The sequence below is a fragment of the Barbus barbus genome (genome assembly GCF_936440315.1).
Source record: "Barbus barbus genome assembly, chromosome: 9".
Lineage (NCBI taxonomy): Eukaryota > Metazoa > Chordata > Actinopteri > Cypriniformes > Cyprinidae > Barbus > Barbus barbus.
Window position 1 is genome coordinate 24,533,933 of NC_136737.1, and position 21,459 is coordinate 24,555,391.

The 21,459-nt window shown below is 34.1% G+C and overlaps 1 protein-coding gene across 1 annotated transcript in view; it reads left to right on the forward strand.

Annotated features, from left to right (window-relative positions):
* LOC306874854 (metabotropic glutamate receptor 7-like) overlaps window positions 1-21,459 on the forward strand; it is a gene marked incomplete at both ends in the record, with an annotated part of 224,032 nt that overhangs the window by 142,909 nt on the left and 59,664 nt on the right. The window contains one exon of the mRNA XM_079425136.1: window positions 6,156-6,295. Coding sequence (XP_079281262.1) covers window positions 6,156-6,295 — 140 coding nt within the window. The remainder of the gene's footprint in view (window positions 1-6,155; window positions 6,296-21,459) is intronic.

The following is a 21,459-nucleotide window of genomic DNA, read 5'->3' on the forward strand; positions in this document are numbered from 1 at the left end:
ACCTAAGCACACAGCATCAGAAAAATGCCATATTGAGTCAATGACATCTTACTAATATTAATTCAGCAACACTTTATTTTTAAGGTGATGTTATTACAGTGTAATTACACAATAAGTACTGAGTAAAAGTAATTAACTAACAAGTATTTACTATTTAGGATTTGGGTTTTTAGGGTTACATGCTTGCGATTATGCATAATTTACTGGCATTACTGTAATAAGCTAATGTAACTAGGTAACATTAAAATAAAGTAATTCAAAAATATATATAAAATGCAATTCATAGATACAGTACAGATACAGTACAGTACAGAGTTTAGCATGTTTTAATTTGAACATTTTGATATTTTTGGGCGTGAAGGTAAAAAAGAAAAGCATAAACGGTGTTTGGCATAATCTTTTGAAAAATAAGAATTAAAATAATAGCTTAATGATATTTGAAAAGCTTTTGTCTGTCAAATGTCATGTGGTACAACCAAAATAAATAAATAAACACAATAAATAAACAAATACGTGATATCATAGAGATGACACCTTTAGACCTTCATAATAAAATATTAATAATTTGACCTTTTATGACCTAAAATGGTTGTAAAATGTCATGCGGTGTGACTGATACTTGTTATTATGTATCAATATAAGTTATTTACTTATATATATATATATGTGTGTGTGTGTGTGTGTGTGTGTGTATATATATGTATATATATATACACACACATATATATGCACTTATACACACACACACACACATATATATATATATAAGTGCATATATATGTGTGTGTATATATATACACACACACACACACACACACACACACACACACACACACACACACATATATAAGTAAATAACTTATATTGATAAATAACACACACTTACACAAGTTTATATATACACAAGTTTTTTGTTTACGTAATATATGTGTGTATACTGTGTATATTTATTATGTATATATAAATATGAACACACATGGATGTATATATTTAAGAAAAATAAGTTATGTTTATATATAAACTATTATATATAAAATTTAAGAATATAAATAATATATAAATGTATATACATGTAAATATTTTCTGAACATGCTGTATGTGTGTGTATTTATATATACATAATAAATATACACAGTACACATTCAGATATGTATACAAAAACATTTATTTTGGATGTGATTCATCACGATTAATCATTTGACAGAACTAATTTATTTATATATATATATATATATATATATATATATATATATATATATATAGTACTATTATATATATAGTATATATAGAACTATTATAGCTTTTTAATAAATACCTTAAATTGTTTACAATACATTTCTATGAACTTGACACTTTTTTATGTATACTTTGGAAATATTATTTTCCAACTGCACCGAAAAACAATGGTGGTAAAACAATTTCACTCAGAAATTGCTAGTAAATTAAACAAATAATTATAAAGAAAGGGCAAGTAACACACTGAATTAAGCACAAAGTTTCAAAGTAGAAAAAAATACATATTTATATATTTATATTTAAATAATAATTTTTACAGTGTATTTTGACTTTACAGACTGGTTTGGACAATACTGAGCAGGTTTCGTCTGTGCCAGTGGACACACAGACACCGTACATTCCTCTTTGAAGCAACCTTTGTTGCTGTATCTTGCGTGGGATTCCAACTTACTAAATACTTTATATCTCACATATCCCATGCCTGCCTTTGTGTTGGACCTTTGAAAGAGGAAACTTCCAAGAAGAAAGGAAATCTCTCATTAATGCATCTTAATGAAGTTAAACTTTTATAGCCCTGGACCAGGGCACTGTTAGATCAAAGTGCAATTTCTCCTTTGATGTCTGTGTGATGATGAGAAAATACAATTTGGAGTAAATATATGATCTAACTTAAGGCCTGGTGAACAATACTCCAAACAGACTCAACAAAATACTTGCTTTTAATTACTAGAATACAAAGACAGGTGGCTAAAAGCTAATGACGAAATCTGCAAGAATTTTATGGCATCCAAACAATGTTCATTATTTATGGATTTATTTATTTTAAGAATAACACTGATACATACAATTGTGCAAATTTTACTTGCAGCGAGTTACATTTTATTATAATAAAATGTTTTACAAATTGCATCACTTCAATATTCTTGGAACTATAAGCAATCAATTGTATTTACAATTTGTGCAACTTTGAAGTTTTTTTTTTTTTTTTAAATAACTGATGTTGTTGTTTGTTTTGTAAAATATGTTTACGTTTTTGTGAAGTACCTAATATTAACAAATCACTCTGCACAGAAATGCCAAACAACAGCATATTATCTTTTCCTGATAACAAGATTTTGATCTAATGTTTACCATCTCTGAAAAGCCTTTTATGATGAGCACCCAATTCAATCCATTGCGTAAAAACACAAAAGAACATGAAATCATCTTGAAATAATATTACTTCAGCTGTCACTAATTTGTCTTCTGTAGTGTTCTTAAAGTAAACAGCCATGTTCGAACATCATACACCAGCTTATGGAAATACATCAAAGCTAGTTAATAACAAAAAAATAAAATAAATAAATAAAAAAATAGCTGTGCTTTAAGGTTGTAATGAAGAAAAACAAGGTATTATTTGTTGTTTATCTGTTTTTATCTGATTAAATAATATATTGATAATTGCAACTAAGGGAACTACTGAAATAATTTGAAATATGTAAATGTAAACATACACCTAAAATATTAATAATAATGCTAATATAATAAATTGTATATATTCACCTTTTCGGTCAAAATGTGGTAACACTTTATTTTAAGGTGTGCTTTACGCGTTACATGTACTAAATATTATAATAACAATACAGTAAATTATGTGTAATTACATGCAAGTAAACCTAAGCTAAACCCTAATCTTAACCCTAACTATATACTTAAATGTATAACCGCACTGTAACAAGGGCACCTTAAAATAAAGTGTAACCCAAAATTTCATCTTGATAATGCATTTTTAAATGAAAGATTTTGTATTAAAAAAAGCTAAATAAAAGCATTTGGAACTTTACTGTAGCAAACTAATACTTGTGCATTTGTAATTTATGAACATTGCATGCACAATAAGAAAACCTTCCCTCTGGCTTGCATATACCTGTATAATTCATATTCATATTCAGAATGTATATGCATGCATTACGTAGTTTATTTTGAAATGCAATGTTCAACTGTTGGCTTGACAGTTAGAACATTTATGTATGCATATTTTGCATAAATAAGTATTAAGACATGGAAATTTATGAATCATCTTTAGCTTCATGGAATATTGAATTCATAGATGGATGTTATTGTACGTAGCATAAACAATATTAAATTAACATTTTTAATGCCAGTACACTTTATGCATTCACCCAATTTGAGGCCCAATTTACCCAAAATGTCTAGATTTCCTTTATAAAGCAAAATTAAGGTTAATGTTTTCGAAATTCTCCAAACTGTACAGGATTTTTAGACGTTTCCAAAATTTACTAGCAATTTCTAAGTGAAAAATACTGAAATAGTGATCTAATTCAAACTATATGAACTATTAATATAGCCAGGCTGACATGTAAAACTTACAATATGCATCTATCACAATGAAGAAAATAGTGTTAAAAGTATTCAATTCGTGAAACTTATTACGTAGTTTGGAATTATAATTAAGCAGGCTAACACTGTGAACAAAAATTACATTACATTAAATTAAAGCAGATACTGCTGGAAGTGCATGTCATAAAGCTAACATGTTTATCTAGCACTGCACTTAATGAAATGGTGCAGTCCTGTTCTTGTCCGCTGGTTAGTTATGCATGTTAACGCTTGTGATGAAAGGATGTGTCACCAAAAGATGAGAATTTAGGGGGGGGGGGAGGGAGAACATACTGCTTGAAGTTGGGCTACTGACATTTCTGCAGTTTTTTCATAGAGTTCAAAAACTGTTCCCTCCAGTGAGAACATAAAAAAAAGATCCAAAGGCTCTTTGCATACTAATAATTAATATACTTAAGAAGGTCACGTCCAAATCTAATATCTACAGTGCAATTACTGTATAATATTGGAAATTGAAGTCTCTAAGTAGCTTAGAAGTTTAACGGGTGAATTCAGTGCTGTGATGTGACGTAACTGGGACATTTTGCTACTGGGTTTTTAAAGATATGTATGAGGTGAAAAAAAATGAAAGCCCATTTCCACCACTGGATGGAAAGATAAGTAACTGTGACTTTTTATCTCACAATTCTGACTTTTTTCTTGCAATAATACATTTATTTTGAACATTTATATACAGTATGTATATAAAATATTGTGAGCTTATAAAAATATTGTGAGTTAAACCATAAACTAAGAATTCTAAAAAGGAAAAAAAAGAATTCAGAGATGTATACTCAGAATTGAGGAAAAAAAAAAAAATGTAAACTTGGAATTCAGAGGAAAAAGTCAGAATTGTGAAATGTATAAACTCAGAATTCTGAGAGGAAAAAAAAAAGTCAGAATCCCTAGATGCAAACGTGGAATTCTGAAAAAAAAAAAAAAAAAGTCATAATTGTGAGATATAAACGTGGAATTCCAAGAAAAAATTTTTTTTTTAAATCGCAAGATATAAACTTTGTATTCAGAGAAAAAAAATTAATTACAATAAGTAAACTTGGAATTCTTTGAAAAAAAAAAAGAATTGCGAGATGTAAACTCAGAATTGTGAGAAAACAAATCAGAATTCTGAGTTTGTATCTCGCAGTTCTGACTTTTTGAAATGCGTAGTGAAAATATGCTTCCATGGAAAAATGAAAGAAACATGATAAAACTCAACACCTGGTTCATAAAAGCATTTATAGTTGAAGAAACGTTTTAATGTGTTACCAGCAGCACAGCATCTCGGAAGACTGAGAACTTGTTGTTAATTCGGTGTGAAGTGGAAGGCTGTTATTTGTGGTATTCAGCAGTTTTTCCAGGTCCTCATCCGCTCTTTAAGTGTTGCTAGCATGCTGCTGTTCTTTATCTCTGCGGGTCTCCTGTAGTTTTCGGTGTCCTCATTCTCCCCAAAGTCTATTACTAGAATAAGACATTTCTTCCTTCTTCCTATGATGCCCTCTTAACAAAACACGGACAAACAAAATAAACCTGAACAAGCAGCAGGTGATGCCAAAGTGACTGAATAATGAAGGGACTAAAAGACACTCAACCGGGTTTTTGTCCACCCATGTTGCTCAAAGCGGTCAATCTTTTGTATTTTTGCTGAATCTCGCCTTAATTACGTTCACTGCCACTTTAATTTTGTTTCTAGTTTCAATATATAAATGAATGAAGGAACGAACGAATGAATGAAGTTGAATATGAAAATAAAAACTAAAATAATATACCAAAATGAACTGCTGTCATTCCAATCACATACTAGGGCCATGATTACAAGAAAATTCTCGATGAATATCAATTTTCACTCTGTCTGACACTTTATTAATATGATTTGTCAAGTGTATGCTTTGCATGCAGAATGACTCATTTAACTTTCCAATTGTTAATTTTTGTGGATCGATGCAGAAAAAGAATCTAGGTGCATCTGTAAATCATTGTTTTTCGCTTTTCAATTAGGTTTTTCCATGGCTGAGAGCTCAAAAACAGTAGGAAAGATATGTTTTGTATATAATGTTTATAAAACAGGCTGGTGATCTTCCCTTTCAAGGACATGTTTCTCATATCAAAAGAAGTGCTACTGATAGCTACCTTGCACAACCCATGAGTCCCAGTGTAATAAGTGTGATGAGGACGTGTCAGCAGTCCACAGCGAGCGGCTGGCGTTTCATCTGTGCTTGAGAAAGCCACACTGTTGATTGTGTTTTGACAGATTTGTGATCGTGAGTGCCAAGCCCTGCAGGTAAAGCTCTTCAAACAATCGGTTGGCGATGAATGTCAGGTGTTGTCAGTCTCCGCTGTTGGCCTGACAGGCACACATTGTTTGTATTTCTGTCACAACCAAACTAACTTTTGTCTCCGTATGGAGTGGAAATGCAAACAATGGGGTCTTGTTGTCTGCGAGGCATGTCAGGGTGTTTTTTTCATGATGTATGATTGATACGCAGTATGGTTGTCTGACAGTGTTGAAGGTAGGTTTCTAAGTCTGAGTCTTTCTTTTGTAGGGAGCGCCGGGATGTTCGTCACGTTCAATCGGAACGGCGACGCACCGGGACGGTACGATCTTTTCCAGTACCAGATGAACATCAACAGCACTCCTGGATATAAAGCTATTGGACAATGGACAGAAACTCTCCAACTCCACGTGAGTACATGTTGTCTGCAAAATTGTTGTCATGAGATAATGTGGTTCAGCTTCATCCAACAAATGTTTGCAATGTAATTTTGGTGAGTGAGAATAAACTAACATCACCTGTTGAATGTGCCATTTATACTCTGTGCTCAATCAGTGAAACATTTTTACACGCTTTAATGGCATTCATAGATATTAATGGCATTCATTTTATCATTCAGAGAATTTTTAAGAGAATATTTTACACAAATATTTGCTTTTTTGTTTGTATATATGTATGTATTCATTCATTCATTCATTCACTGTTCTACACAATGTTTTTATCCATATTTTGTTGTATTTGTCTAGTTTCATTTCCTTCATTCACTCACTCACTCACTCACTCACTCACTCACTCACTCACTCACTCCACTTTTATAAACAAATGTTTTTTTTTGTTTTTTTTCCATATTTTGTTGTATTTATCTAGTATTTTAGGCTATTCATTCATTCATTCATTCATTCATTCATTCATATTCCTTAAATTTAATATAATTTATATGATTTATCATTTTGTTTCAGAAAAATAAGAGTTTCATTCATCCATTCATTCACTGTTCCACACAATTTTTTTCTTCCATATTTTGTTGTAATTATCTAGTTTTATTTTCATTCATTCATTCGTTCATTCATTCATTCACATTCCTTAAATTTAATGCCATTTATATTATTTTTCCGTTTGTTTCATACAATTTGCATTCATTCAAATATTCTTAATTCACATTTATATATTTTATTATTTAATTAAAAAATACTAACAATTTTTTACACAAAATATTTTCATACCCTTTCATGTTTTTGAATTTATTTAGTTTTGTTGACATTCATTCATTCATTCATTCATTCATTCACATACTTTATCTCTATATTTTTATATTATACATTGTTCACTTTAAAAATTATGTTTTACACAAATTTTCTTTTTTTAATATTTAGTTTTCATATCTAGTTTACTTTTATACTTTGCATGTTTGTTTTGAATATTAATTAACATGTAATAGCAATATTTAAGCACATAAAATTTGTTGTAATTTATATTATTTATTTTCTCGATTATTTATATATTATTTCTTCCTCCATTCCCCTTATTCCTCAGCATTTTATAATCGTTACTTACTCCACTTACTGTACATGTCTCTGGTTTCTTGCCCGTTACTTTAATTATGATGGTTCAGGAAGACCTTTCTACACCCAGCAGTTGGGTATAGCCAAGCGTAGCAGTTAAACATAATATAATTTAGTCCAGATAATTGCTAGGGACATTTAAAAGATTCATCTTAATAGCCAGAGCTTCATAAGACCATAACCTCTGATTGAACCATAGATTATATGTTAACGTATATGAGAAACCCTTCCCCCCCGGGGAGTAGAGGTTATTAGATGTGCATTAATAATATCAGCAATCTGTTCATGTCTATGCATGCTGGGATTATTGAGCATGCACACGCGGCAGCAATAAATAAAGTTCAGTTCAAGTAAAGCAAAATCAAGTTCTTCTCATAGACAGTCTGATTGTGAAGTCTCACTCTCAGCATTACTGTAAATCCATACACTGCGTGAGTTTGTGAGGCCATGAGCCCTTACACATGTTACAAGTCAGAAAACCTGTTAACTGTGTCAAAGCAGTTGGTACTTGGCACAACTATATTGCATGGTGAGCCGGCTGCAGTTGCATGAGCTCTGGTGCTAGACATGGACATTGGTGTTTTCAGTGTTGCTGCTATAACTTAGGATGGAAAAAATAAAAAAACAAGCTAAAAAGACTAGCAGAGAACAGCATGGACATTCCATTCAACAAAAACAACTAGATGAGGGATCTCTAACCCTGCGCTTGGAGAGCTACCGTCATGCAGACTTCCATTCCAACCTGCTCCACCACACCTGCCTGTCATTATCAAGAAACGCTGAACATCTTGATTAGCTGCAGGTGTGCTTGATTGGAGTTGGAGATGAAATATGCAGGACAGAGTTGGAGTCCACTAAACTACTGAGTGTTTTGTGTGTGTGTGTGTCAGTGTAGAATAATATTCTATGTGATGTGGTTGTGTATGAATTATCAATAGGGAGAGCCTTTACACTGGTCAAATTTGGCTGATACCCAATTTTTATTTTTTTTATTTGTTATTTAAATTGTCAGGAGCTCGGGAGGTGCTTGTAAAGTACTCAACATGGCTCAACTTTTGTTTTGTGTTTTTTTTTTATTATTATTATTATTGTTGTTGTTTTGTTAGCTTTTTTATTATTTGTGTTTGGTTGTTTTGTGTTTTATTGTTATTGTTGTGATTAGTTTTTTGTTTGCTTGTTTTGTGTTGTTTTGTATTTTGTTTGGTTTTGTTTTTTTATGTTGTGTTTAGCTGTTTTATTTGTGATGTGTTATTTTTTATGTTTGTGTTTTGTTTTGTTTTATTTTATTTTCTGTTACTTTGTTTTATGTTTGTGGTGCTTGTTGTTTTGTGTTTAGCGTTTTGTTTTGCTTTTTCTTTTTGCATTTGGTTGTTTTGTGTTTTATTTTTATGAATTGTGTTGTTTGTTTTTATTTGTTTTGTGTTTCTTTTTTTATTTAATTTGTATTTTGTGTTTTAGTGCTATTTCTTTTTTGTTGCTTGTGTGTGTGTGTGTGTGTGTGTGTGTGTGTGTGTGTGTGTGTTGTGTTGCTTTGTTTTAGGTTTTGTGTGTTTGGATGTTTTGTGTTTTTTTGTATTTTGTTTTGTTTCATATTTTGTTTTATTTTGTGTTTGTGCTATTTCTTTTTTTGTTGCTTTTAGTGTGTTTGTTTAATTTTGTGTTTGGATGTTTTGTTTTGTGTTGCTTTGTTTGTGTTTTTCAGTTTAACGCAGTAAAAATATTTAATGCAATTAACACAGGGCTAGGGTTGGCCACCCCACTCACAACTGCTGTTTGTGTCACTTTTTCTCTCGACAAGAAATGCATTTATTCAGTCGCAGAACGTCTTTACGACCACATCAGGAGACGTTTCAGACGTGCGCTCCATTTCACTTCAGCGGCAGGCACGACTCAAACGAGCGCGGATACTGTACTGTTTCAAAGGTGTCGCCGCGTGCTGTAGCCTGTATCATTTCATATCAAAGCGCAAAATAAACTATGTGCATGCAATGTTGTGGTCAGTTAAGTCATGATGTTACCAAAAAGGCGATTAAAGCTGCCTTAAAACTGTGCGTGCATGTAATATATTTTATCTGAGTAACATTTAAGAACAACTGTCCTGGACCAGCCCAGCATGGTCTTCCTCAACACACCCGATTCAACTCGTTAGCTCATTAATAGAGACTTTATGAGTGTGTCAGAAATGTTAAAAAGAGTTGAGAGAAAATATGATGCGTGTCAGATCCGCGTCACGTTCAGCAGTGGCAGTTTTTAAATAAATAGCAGCCAACATACCCTAATAACCAGCTGCTGTAATATTAATCCAATAACAAAGAAAAAAACAAACAAAACAAAAAAAAGAGTAAAAAGAACTTCTATAGCTTTAAGGATTCATCTGTAATTAATTCAGTATTTAGTGTTTGATAACTTCAATTTCAATTTCAAAATGTACGATTAATAATTTTTTTAATTGATTGACAGCACTAATATATATATATACATATTACACACAGTGATTTACATGAGAATTAAAGATTTTAGTATTGCCATGTTTGCTCTTGCTGTAGATAAACAATCACTGATTTGCATCAGTCGTCGTTTGTTTTTCTTATATTGAAATTCCACTGAGAGGTTCATTATTAATTATTATAATAATGCTAGGAAAGAATTTGATTACATGTGACATCATCTTAACCTGCCTACAACATCTCATTCACAACAGTTCAATGTAATTCCCTGACATCTGGTTGTAATTCATCCAAAAGTTTGATCGCTCTTTTATTTCCATGAAGGCAAATAATAATTGTATTTGTTGCGGGAAGTATGCATCCCATCATATTTACTTAATATTTGTCAGGCTGTGTTCTCGCTTGGCCTCAATAATTGTGTAAATTGATTTGTCTTGCATTGTGGGAATCCTTTTTATGCTCAGCCTGCGAGAAGCCGTATTATTAGAGGAGAGAAGAAGGGAGAAAGTGAGGGTGAGAATGCTGTCCACTTGTGATTCACATCTTCCAGCCTCTGTTGAGTCACAGATGAGAAGTCTGACTGAGTTGTCTTCAAAGATCGCCTACGGCTCCTGCGGCAAATGTCATTTACGCCTCAACCCCCGTCCTAGGTCCTTCACAGAGGGGAAATCGAGGAAACAGTGAAAGAGTGCTGCAAACCATCCTACAGGGATTTCTTGTCTTTCCTTGCCAATGAAGGAAGCGACGCTGCTTCCCGTAGTTCCTCGACAAACTGCTGATCATACAAGAAAGTATATGCAGATTAGATTTAGCAAAATGGCCTGAAACATATTCTATGCGAATCAGAACATAATTTGCAATACAACCAGTCGTAAATTGGTAAAACAAACATTTTTAGGTAACATTGGGTTTTTTAGGTCACATGATCAACACACAAGGATTCTACTTATATTAATTTTTATTTTATAGTGAGCATTAATACTAAATGGTGTTTTCTATTTCCTGTTATTTTATTTTATTATGGTTTTAAACACTATTCAAATATGTGCAATATTTATTTGACACCTTGTTGTTCCATCGCATCAAATTTGCTGTAAGTTTGTAAATTTCTTTAGTCATACATTTTCGAAAATCTTTTTAAAATTTGCTCAATATTCTGGAGATATTTTTTATTTTTTTTTGTCAAATTAAAATCACAAATTCCATTTTATACTGTATATGAAATATTAAAACTGGATATTCAAACTACATTTATGCATCACAATGATTGGATTACTGAACCAGACATATTCTAGATTTTTCTTATTAAAAAAAAAAAAAAACATTGTTAGGGCTTTGTTTTGTTTTAGTTAGCATTTTGCCATTTTTTTTTTTTTTTATCTTCGGAATCATCTGCAATTGGGTTAACCGGTTTGGGTGGAAAATTGCGCAATTTACCATCAAGCTCAATAGAATAGACAGTATGGCTTAGTGACAGAAAACTTTCTGAATTATCCATAAATATTTAAACATTTGCTAGAGGGTGGACATTTTGTGCTAAATGCATCCTTAAGGAAATGCTATCACAGCCGTTAGCATAAACTGTCTGCTATATTGCATGTATTTCTAAATTTACATTTGGTTAATTGACATTTGAAGGTAACTCTATCGCCCCCTTGAGTACTGTAGCTTGTTAAATGGCACAATGGCTCATCTGAGTCACAGATGACAACCCTTTTCCAAGGATCATGGGTATTTTTATTCCGACAAGAAATTATGTGGCTCTTTCAGTCTTACCAAGCATTGTGTCACTCATTAAAAAAAAACACACACATTAGCATGCTTTAGTTTTTACCTTGCTGTAAATGGGAGTGTTTACAAAATCAAGAAAAGACAAGATTATTATTATTATTTTTTTTATGTGTTAGAGTGACAGAAAACATTCTTAATTATCCATAAAGTTCGGTAAAGGGTGGGAATGTTGCACTAGTTGCGTTTTTAGCATTGTCGCAAGAAATGCTATAAGAGCCTTTAGCATAAACCATCTGCTTTCCGCTTTTGTCATGGCAGAGATAAATAGTGCTGTTTTTTTTTTTCACGTTCACATTCAGTTTAACAACATTCGAAGGTAACTCTATCGCCCCCTTGAGTACTGAAGCATGTTAGCGCCACAATAGCTCCTCTGAGTCACAGACGAGGATCTGTCTCCAAGGATCACCTACGTCTTCCAAAGCAAATGTCATTTACGGTTCATCCTCAGCTCTCCCCACAGAGTGCATTGAAGAAACAAAGAGAAAGTCCCACTAACGGTCCTGCAGGGCCGGAGCTGCAGGGATTTGGTGTCTCTCCTCACTGTTGTCTCGCGGCAAAAGCGTCCGTGCTTTGGCGTCATTTCAAAAAGCGTCGAGTGATGTTTTTTCCTCACTCTCTGGGCTCAGACGGCTATGAAAGGTCATGTTGCAATGAGCTGTACTGGGAATGCTGATACTGAATGCACACCTACAGCGGGCTGTTGGGTTTATCCTTCTTCCTTAGTGAGCCTGCGATAAAAGCCTGAGTTGAATGCATTCCCAGAATTACGGTGCAGTTGGTTATTGAATTCATCAGGATGTGCTGTGGAAAAGAGCTCTAATGTGTTTTTTGCTTGCTGCAGAGGAATTAATATTTAATGACATTACACAATCTTGATTTGCATTTTCGTAAAAAGCTCTGAATTTTAAAACAGGAAGCTGGCTTGCTTCTGCAAACAGCTTTGGTGCATCACAGTTTTTACGTCAATAAACTTTCCACCTGCAGATTGGCACATACCTTATTCTTTTTGGTTCTCAAGATTTCTTGATTTAACATGACAGATGAGTCAGTGAGTACAGAGATAAGCTACAAATGAGCAGATTTTAGTGGAGACCTTTCTTAGACCTCAGTGTGACGTTTCCACCAACTTGTCTGCTGCGTGACATGAAATAATCACAGCTGATTGGAGGATGTTTGGTCATGAGTGAAATTTTGGACCAATGACTTGAGTGTTGATCTTACTCAGTGTTGCATTGATGAGTCAGATGAAATGTGTCGTAAAAAGTCACACAGACTCTTCCAGAATTTTTTTTAATTTAAGCAAGCATTTTGGCCCCACTTTATATTACTATTTACTGCCAAAATAATTAATTGCTAGGTACAGTGTATCTGTTATGTTCATGTTGAATTGTTGCTATTGAGGTGGGGCACAGTTAAGGTAAGGGACAGGTTTGGTGATTTGGTTAAGTTTAGGGGTGAGTTAAACCCCTTTTTTCATATTAATGTAATGAAAAATTGCAATAAGTTCATTATATCTATTGATTAATTTAAATGCAAGTATATGGTATTTAAAGACGCATAATATATAGTGGGTCCAATATTTCTATAAATGGTTATTCTGGACTTTTAGAAGCATTATTCAAGTTTAGGCAGTTGATAAAATTGTATTAACAGGATGGAAATTAGCTAAAGTTAGTCATTTCATAGTGATGGATCTTTTGAGAAATCTTTGATATTGGTTTCTGATTAAGCGTCTTTGTTATTAAAGTGATTTATGCAATTTTATAAAGCAGTAAAAAAAAATTAAGCAATAATTTTCATAACCATTTCCAATACTTTTTGTTGTTTTTGTTCAAGGAATTTTCTTCTTATTGATATACACTACTGTTCAGAAGTGTGGGGTCTTTATGTTTTTTTTTGTTTTGAAAGAAAGAAATAAAATAATACTCCTGTTTAGCAAAGCTGACAGCAAAGATATTTCATGTTTCTAAATATTTCAATTTCAAATAAGTGATGTTTCATTTACTCATCAAGTATTCCTGAAAAATGTTAAGCGTTTTTCACCAACAAATATTCAACTGTTTTCAACATTGTTTCTTGAGCAGCAAATCAGCATATTAGACTGATTTCTGCAGGATCATGTGACACTGAAGACTGGAGCAATGATGTTGAAAGTTCAGCTTTGAGCTTTCAAAAAGTTATTTCAAATTGTAATAATATTTCACAATAATTGCAGCCTTTGGGAACAGAAGAGCTTACATTAAAAAATTGTACTGACACCAACGCTTTGAATGGTATTGTATATCACAATTATTTTGGGGAAAGAACAAAACAAACAACAAAAAAAAAAACACTTACATTTTTAAGTAAAACAATTAATATGGACATGGCGAAAATGGCAAGTTTGTGTTCACTTGCATTATTGTAATAGAAGAATAACATTAACAATAGCATTTTAAGTTTAATATTTTATGTGATAGAGAGACCCTTGTTGGGGATATTCAAACTTGGGGAAATTTGCTAACGCCGACCTACAATCTAGCCATGATGAAACGTCTACTACATCCCCACAACTCTGTGTTGATTTGATTGTGTGCCAGAATAGTGGATTGATGTATTCACTGCCTGCTGTTGTGCCAACCTTCGTCACAATAGACTGAATAAGGGCCGGCAATCCAAGATGAAAACATGGGAAACAAAAGCTTGCTAGACTTCATTCAGTTCACACTAAATTAATGGACGGTATTTACACAGATTGAACATCAAGCGTGACATATAAAGGAGCATTGTTTGAAAACAAAACCGCTCACCCATTCTTCATTTTTAATTAGCTTATCATTGGATACTTTCCTTAATACCAACAGGGTATAATTATGCACTTCCCCGGAGTTTCAAACTTTGATTAGTCTGGGAGAATTGAGCCTATAGCCGATGAGCTAATTATGTCTGTCTTGGGGACAGAGTCTTCTGTCATTTGAGGGATTACGCTTGCACTTTATTGGGCTGTGAGTCACACTGAATATCTTTTGCCACTGCATTTTTTTTTTCCCTCATTGTCGTCTAAGTCAGTCGGTCATTATTGCAAATTAAACCCTGGCAGGGTGATCCAGACTCTGACGTGGGCACTAAAAGCATTGCAATTCTCTGTCTGTACTTTATCTTGCTTGTATGGATACTTTGAATGTTTAATATGTATATGCCTAGATCAAATATACAGTTTAGTTTTTATTATACATGTATATTTGACTACAGAATTCTGTAATTTAGTTGAAATATTTTTGGTCCAGATATTTGGGTCTGGCTCATTGAGGCTAAAATGAAGTAGTCTGGCATACTTTGTTTATGATTATGTATATGTTCAATAACAGCAGTGATGTATTTTTTATTTTTTTATATTCTAAAAATTTCGGAAAAACTTGTCGTCATGTGGTGCAAAAACAAACATATAACAAATAAATTGTATCATAGGGAGGACCCATGTGGACAATCATAACCAAATTATGGTTACACCACATGACATTAAATTAATTAAATTGTTATAAATATTTTTTTTTTTCAAAGATTAATTTATGTTTGTAAAACATAAATATTTTTAAAATAAAATGTATTTAATTATTTGGTTTTACCACATTAAATATTAAAACTCGAATAAACATTTTTACTTCAAAAAAAAAAAATCTGTAAAGATTTCACAGAAAAAATACACTTGAACTACAACCCGAAGAGAGACCTTTGTACAGTTATAATAAAAAGCCTTGCACATTGTAAAAAACAACAGGTACAACAAAACAACAGTTTTTTTCAGATCATATTGATCATTTAGTGGCCTTAGAAATCAGCATATTGAATATGTACAGTATGCTTTATATGGTTAAACTATAGATTTTTAAAATATTTTTCTTTCCCTTTGCTGTCGTTAACACCACAGATGTTCTTGTGAAACGTTTTTGTTGAATAAAATATCAGTTTGTTAAATTATCTTTAGCCCTCAGTGTCTAACAACAACTGCAGCCTCTTAGCAAAAGGCCGATGAGCATCTGTCTCTTCAGTTGTGGCCTCCAGCGTTCAAAACCCAAACCAGCATGAGCCGAGAATGAATGAAAGATGCTAATTCCTGTTTCATTACTGGATCCATTAAGCTTGTACACATTAAGCAAAAGAACAGAGATTCATGAAGAATCTATCATAAGACATGTACATAGTCACGCCCCTTCAATCATGCCATGTTGCGCTAAGACGCTCTGCATATTTATTCAGTGTTGAGGAACCTGCTAAGAGAGGGGTCTTCCTCCACACCAGTTAATTATCGTAGCAAGCGAGGAAGCTCTGGAGATTATGCGGGGTGTCAGATCAAATGTGCAATGCGAACTGACAAGAAGGCAGTGTTGAAAAATCACCGTGTGACAAGCCAGAGACAATAACCGCAGCGGACATTTTTGCGCACTCATAACGACGCCGAGTATTGCCACACCTTTCATTAGCGCAACCGAGGTAATTAGCATTGTCACACCGCTTCCCACACTCAAACAAATCTGCATCCCGTTTATCGCTGAGAGTGTTGAGGAGGAGGTGTGCTGAATAAGAACTGAAGAAACCAACCACAATGAAGGCTAAAGAGTTACATCTTGCCAAGTATCCATAGCAACAGGGCAATTAATCTCTGGTTATACCATGTGACATTTTTAGAGTCAATTATGTCCCAAGACGTAATTATTTATATTTTTTTTTTATTTGTGCAGAATTTGATATTGCTACTGTTACGGTTTTGGCAGTGTGTTGTTTTTTTGCTCTCTCTTTCTCTCTTCCCTCTACTCCATGCAAATCTTAATGAAGATAAGCTGGTCCTAATTGTCATCAACTACTGGCTAGCTTTGATTGGCTGCTGGAGGGAGAGCTCGTGGATAAAGCTGGAGACTCACTGTGAAGATGGGGGGGGGGGGGGGGGGGGGGGGGTTTCTTGCCTTCGCTGCCTCCCGAGACTGCTTTCTCCTGTTCCAGACAGTATCGTGTATTAATAGTTGATCTGTTGACTTTCTGGTTGTTAGTGTACAACTTATTTACCTTTTGAAGAGACGTTGTTGCTCTGTGTGCCTCAGGTAAATTCAATTTAAGATTTAAGCTCAAGCTTGTATTGTCATTATTGGAGCAGTAGGGAGGTAGATGCCTTTTTGTTTAAAATCCATGTTTTCTCCTGTTTTTGGTTAAAAAGGGAGTAAGGTAAGACTTTTGTTGTTTGTTTTTTCACTTTGTTTTGTGAGTTTAGAAAGTACTCTCCCTAAGGTAGAGCTTTTTATGTTTGTTATTTTGGCCTGGTCCCCTCCCGAAACTTTATTTGCTCCCCTTTTTGTACTTTAATTGAGCTTGTCAAATAAACTACTTTTTGTGTAACAAAAATCTGTGTGATTTTTGTGGAGTGCTGGAACAGGAGAGAGGAGCTCCTGGTTGGCTGTTAAGAGTTTTGTTTTATTTCTTTGTATTTGTGTTTACAAATTTCCTTGTTACCCCCTTCCTGACCCTAGATGAGGAAGGCATGTAACACAATAAATTAAAATGTTCCATTAAAATTATATATATATATATATATATATATATATATATATATATATATATATATATATATATATATATATATAAATATATATATATATATATATACACACCCATGATGTTTACTTTTTATTTTTTATTTATTGATTGTTGAGTGATTTCTTATTACTTCGTTTACACTGCATGACATCTTTAGACACATTTAGATATATTTTTGTTTTTTACAAAAATGAATATTTATATTGATAAATTAGTTAATATTTAATAGATATGTCTTATTACTTAATGGTTAGACATTTTAATCATTAACATTTTTGATTAAATCTTTTCAAAAATCCATGATGTTTGTAGAATGTTTTTTATTATTTCACTGTTTTAGAAAAATAGTATTAACATTTAATAGATAATTACTATTTTGAGTTATTCAATTAAAATTATACGTCTTTACGTTTTACTCTTGTGTGTGTGTATATATTTAATGGTTACGTTGAATGACATTTTTTAAGGGTCATTAAATTAAAAGGAAAAGTTCATTTTATTTAAATCTATACAAGTGTTTCAACACATCCATTATATATGTTTGGATATGAATGGACAAGAAGGCAGTGTTGAGAAACTACAAACAGTTTTGCGCATTCATAACGACACCAAGTATCGCCACGCCTCTCATTAGTGCAACTGGGCTAACGTAATTATCGTTGTCACACTGCTTCCCACACTCAAACAAATCTGCATCCCATTTATCCCTGAGTGTGATGAAGAGGAGGAGGAGAGCTGATGAAGAACTGAAGAAACCAACCACACCGAAGGCTAAAGAGTTACATCTCGTCCAGTATCCATAGCAACAGGGCCGTTAAATTCATTAGGATTGCCACGCTGCGCTTAATTACGAGCAATAGGACCGAGTACAGCCCCAAAGTCCATGAAGGCAGGTCGGAAAATTGCTTTGGGTGGGGAGCAGATATCAAGCTAATTACTCTCACCCCTTCCCCCCCAGATGTGCGAACATTAGCGCAACGCTAACAGCGTTAGTTCACATGGAGTAAATAGATGAGACCCATTTGTTTCCAGAATCGACAGCTGTCAGAATCACAAAGAGTCAAAGTTCAAAACCTTGACCACAAATGTTCCGCAGTGGACGCATTTACGCATACAGTGTATGAGTGGAGGAAAGAGAACGCAAGCCATGGAGCTTTATTTATTGGTTTCTAAGCAACTAGATAGACTGCTTGGCGCCTTGCTGAAAACACTATGAAAACTCTATTGTGTGCAAGTTACTACACACAATATATCTATGGCTGGTTTGTTTAGAGCTGCAGTTACTGATTTTTAAAAGATTTTTGACTGTGAGATTGCAGTGGTATTTTAAAGACGAATAGATTTGGAGAGATACAGTACAGATATCTGTATTTTATGCTTCTGTAATGGTTTAATAAACCTTCCTAGAAACCAACCACACATGGTTTGAGGTACAGTGATACCTCTGATTATTCAACCCAAAAATTCCAACAGAGTTGCGTTAAAGGATATGAGACATATATAGAGATTGGAATACGTTAGAAACCACATAGCAACACAATTAAAGCTACTCTCAACACCTTGAAAAATGCAACGTTGTGGCAATCGTTCATCTCTCCTTTGCAATGTGGTGGTGAGTATTGCATGAGCAAGTTTTGTTATTCTTTTTATTCATATTAACCTGGCCCAAACTTTGCCACATTAAATGCCAAATAAATATGCCAAGTAAATATGTACGTATGTAAATATGTAGTAAATAAAAACAGATACTAGAAAAATAAATATTATATACTATTATTATATACTATATGTTATATACTATTATAGTATGTGTTAGTATTTTGAATTAGCTTTTTATTTGCTTTGAGTTTTCATTAAAAATAAATAAAAACTGTAAAAGGACAGATATTTCAGAGTTGTTATTTATTTGGAATTTTTCCATTTTTTTCCAAAACGGTTGAACAATTATATACTATTATTATATACTATGTTACCAAAAATGATTTTTAATAGTTTAAACTATCAAACAACAACTACCTGTTTTAATTTTAAATTTAGTTGTTTTGTTATGTGCTTTAGGCATTTTTATTTGTTTATAAATAAATATTTTAAAATATTTGTTAACTGTGTTAGTTTTAGTAAACTGTAAAAAAAGGTTAGTTAAGAGTTGTGTATGTATTTATTTAAGATTTTTATAAGAAATTACTATTTCAGTTTTTCTACTTCAAAATTTCTGAATGAAAATTGCTTCTATACCATTTTTTTTCAACTTAAATGGATTAATTTATCCTTTTTGTTTTGTGTAATATTTATATCACAGTTTATTTCAGCTTTAATTCAATTACCAAATATTTATATATTTTTGGTATATATATGATATTTTAAAGTACTAATTATTATATACAATACATATATATTGTATATTATTGTATATTTTTATATACAATATGCATTGTATACTATTTATATTTATAAGTTATTTCAGCTTTAATTCAGTTATCAAAAATTATTTCTAATAGTTTTTAATAATTTAGCTAACAATAACATCACTGGTAAAAACATGCAAGCCAACAAACATTAATTTCATTTAATTTCATTTAAAAGCTAAATTACGGAAATCATTTTCAACCCCCCCAAAACATCTAGGGCCCTATTTTAACAATCTAAGAGCATGGTCTAAAGCGCACAGCGCAGATGCATGTCCGAATCCACTTTTGCTAGTTTAACAACACAAAAAACGGTCGGCGCGCCCGGCGCATGGTGTAAACGGGTTGTCACTATTCTCTTAATGAGTCATGGGTGTGTTTTGGGCGTAACGTGCGATAAACCAATCAGAGTCTAATCTCCCATTACCTTTAAAAGCCAGTTGCGGTCGAGCCATGATGGATTCGCAATTTACATGGCGGAATTTGCAAGCGGAAAAAACGTCTCTGTTACTCCCTGAAGGAGAGAACGGGGACGTCACGTCGGATGACCGACGAAATTGGGATCCCTACCAAAGCGCCACAGGAGCTGCCCCTTCCAGTGCCCTGTGTAGGCCTCCTGATCCTTCCTATAAGGCAGACGATAGGACCGGGCTCTACACAAAGGAGGTCAACTACTGTTGTTCCTTGAGCAAGTCAAACAGTAGGACTTGGATAACACTGGGAAGCGTGCCCTTCAACTTGGAAGATGCACACTGTGGAGTCACCTCCTCCCAGAGGGGGTTAAGTGACATTTAGACATGTGAAGTAACCCCGTAGGGCCATATTGCACATGGAAGTCTCTGAGATGGCTTAGGCTGCAACATTAGAGATGGCAGAACGTGGTCTGCCAGGGAAAACACAGCTCTAATAAGCATAACGTGAAATACACATATGGGATCCCGACAGGGTCTGTCATATGGGCACTAGCTTCACACCAGATTTCAAGAATTCATTGGCTGAAGGCCTGGCACCGGACATTCCGCCACGTCTGGACACCGGAGTGCTGGAGCACTCTACAGGGTTTACCTGGTTCAGGAACTCTCTGGAGAATTAGGTGTAAGGACACCACAAGCCGACTCTTAGCCGGGCCTCTCAGTGCCACTACCCGTTTGAGGTGAGAACACAGGAGGAAACCAGTTCGACACGTAGGCTATAAAACCTAGCGAATGTGTTGGGAGTCGCCCAACCCTCATCTCTGCAGATGTCTGCTAGCGAGGCACCACAAGCCAACGCCCAGGACGATGTGACACCCCTAGTGGAGTGAGCATGCAACCTGAGTGGGCAGGGCACACCTTGTGCTTCATAGGCCAAGGTGATGGCATCCACTATCCAGTGGGCCATCCTCTGCTTGGAGACAACCTTCCCCTTCTGCTGTCCTCCATAACAGACAAAGAGCTGTTCTGAGGTCCTGAAGCTCTGAGTTCTATCCATGTACTGTCGCAGTGTGTGTACAGGACAGAGCAAAGCTAGGGCTGGGTCTGCCTCCTCCAGGGGCAGCACTTGCAGGTTCACTACCTGGTCTCTGAAGGGAGTGGTAGGAACCTTGGGCACATAGCCGGGCTGGGGCCTCAGTGTTGCACTGGAGTCAGCCAGCCCAAACTCAAGGCACGATTCGTCGACCGGAAAAGCCTGCAGGTCCCCCATCCTCTTGATCGAGGCCAATGCAGTCAGGAGTAGAGTTTTCATAGAAAGAAACTTCAACTTGACTGACTGCAAAGGCTCAAAGGGGGCAGTTTGTAGGGCTCTTAGCACCAATCCCAAGAGG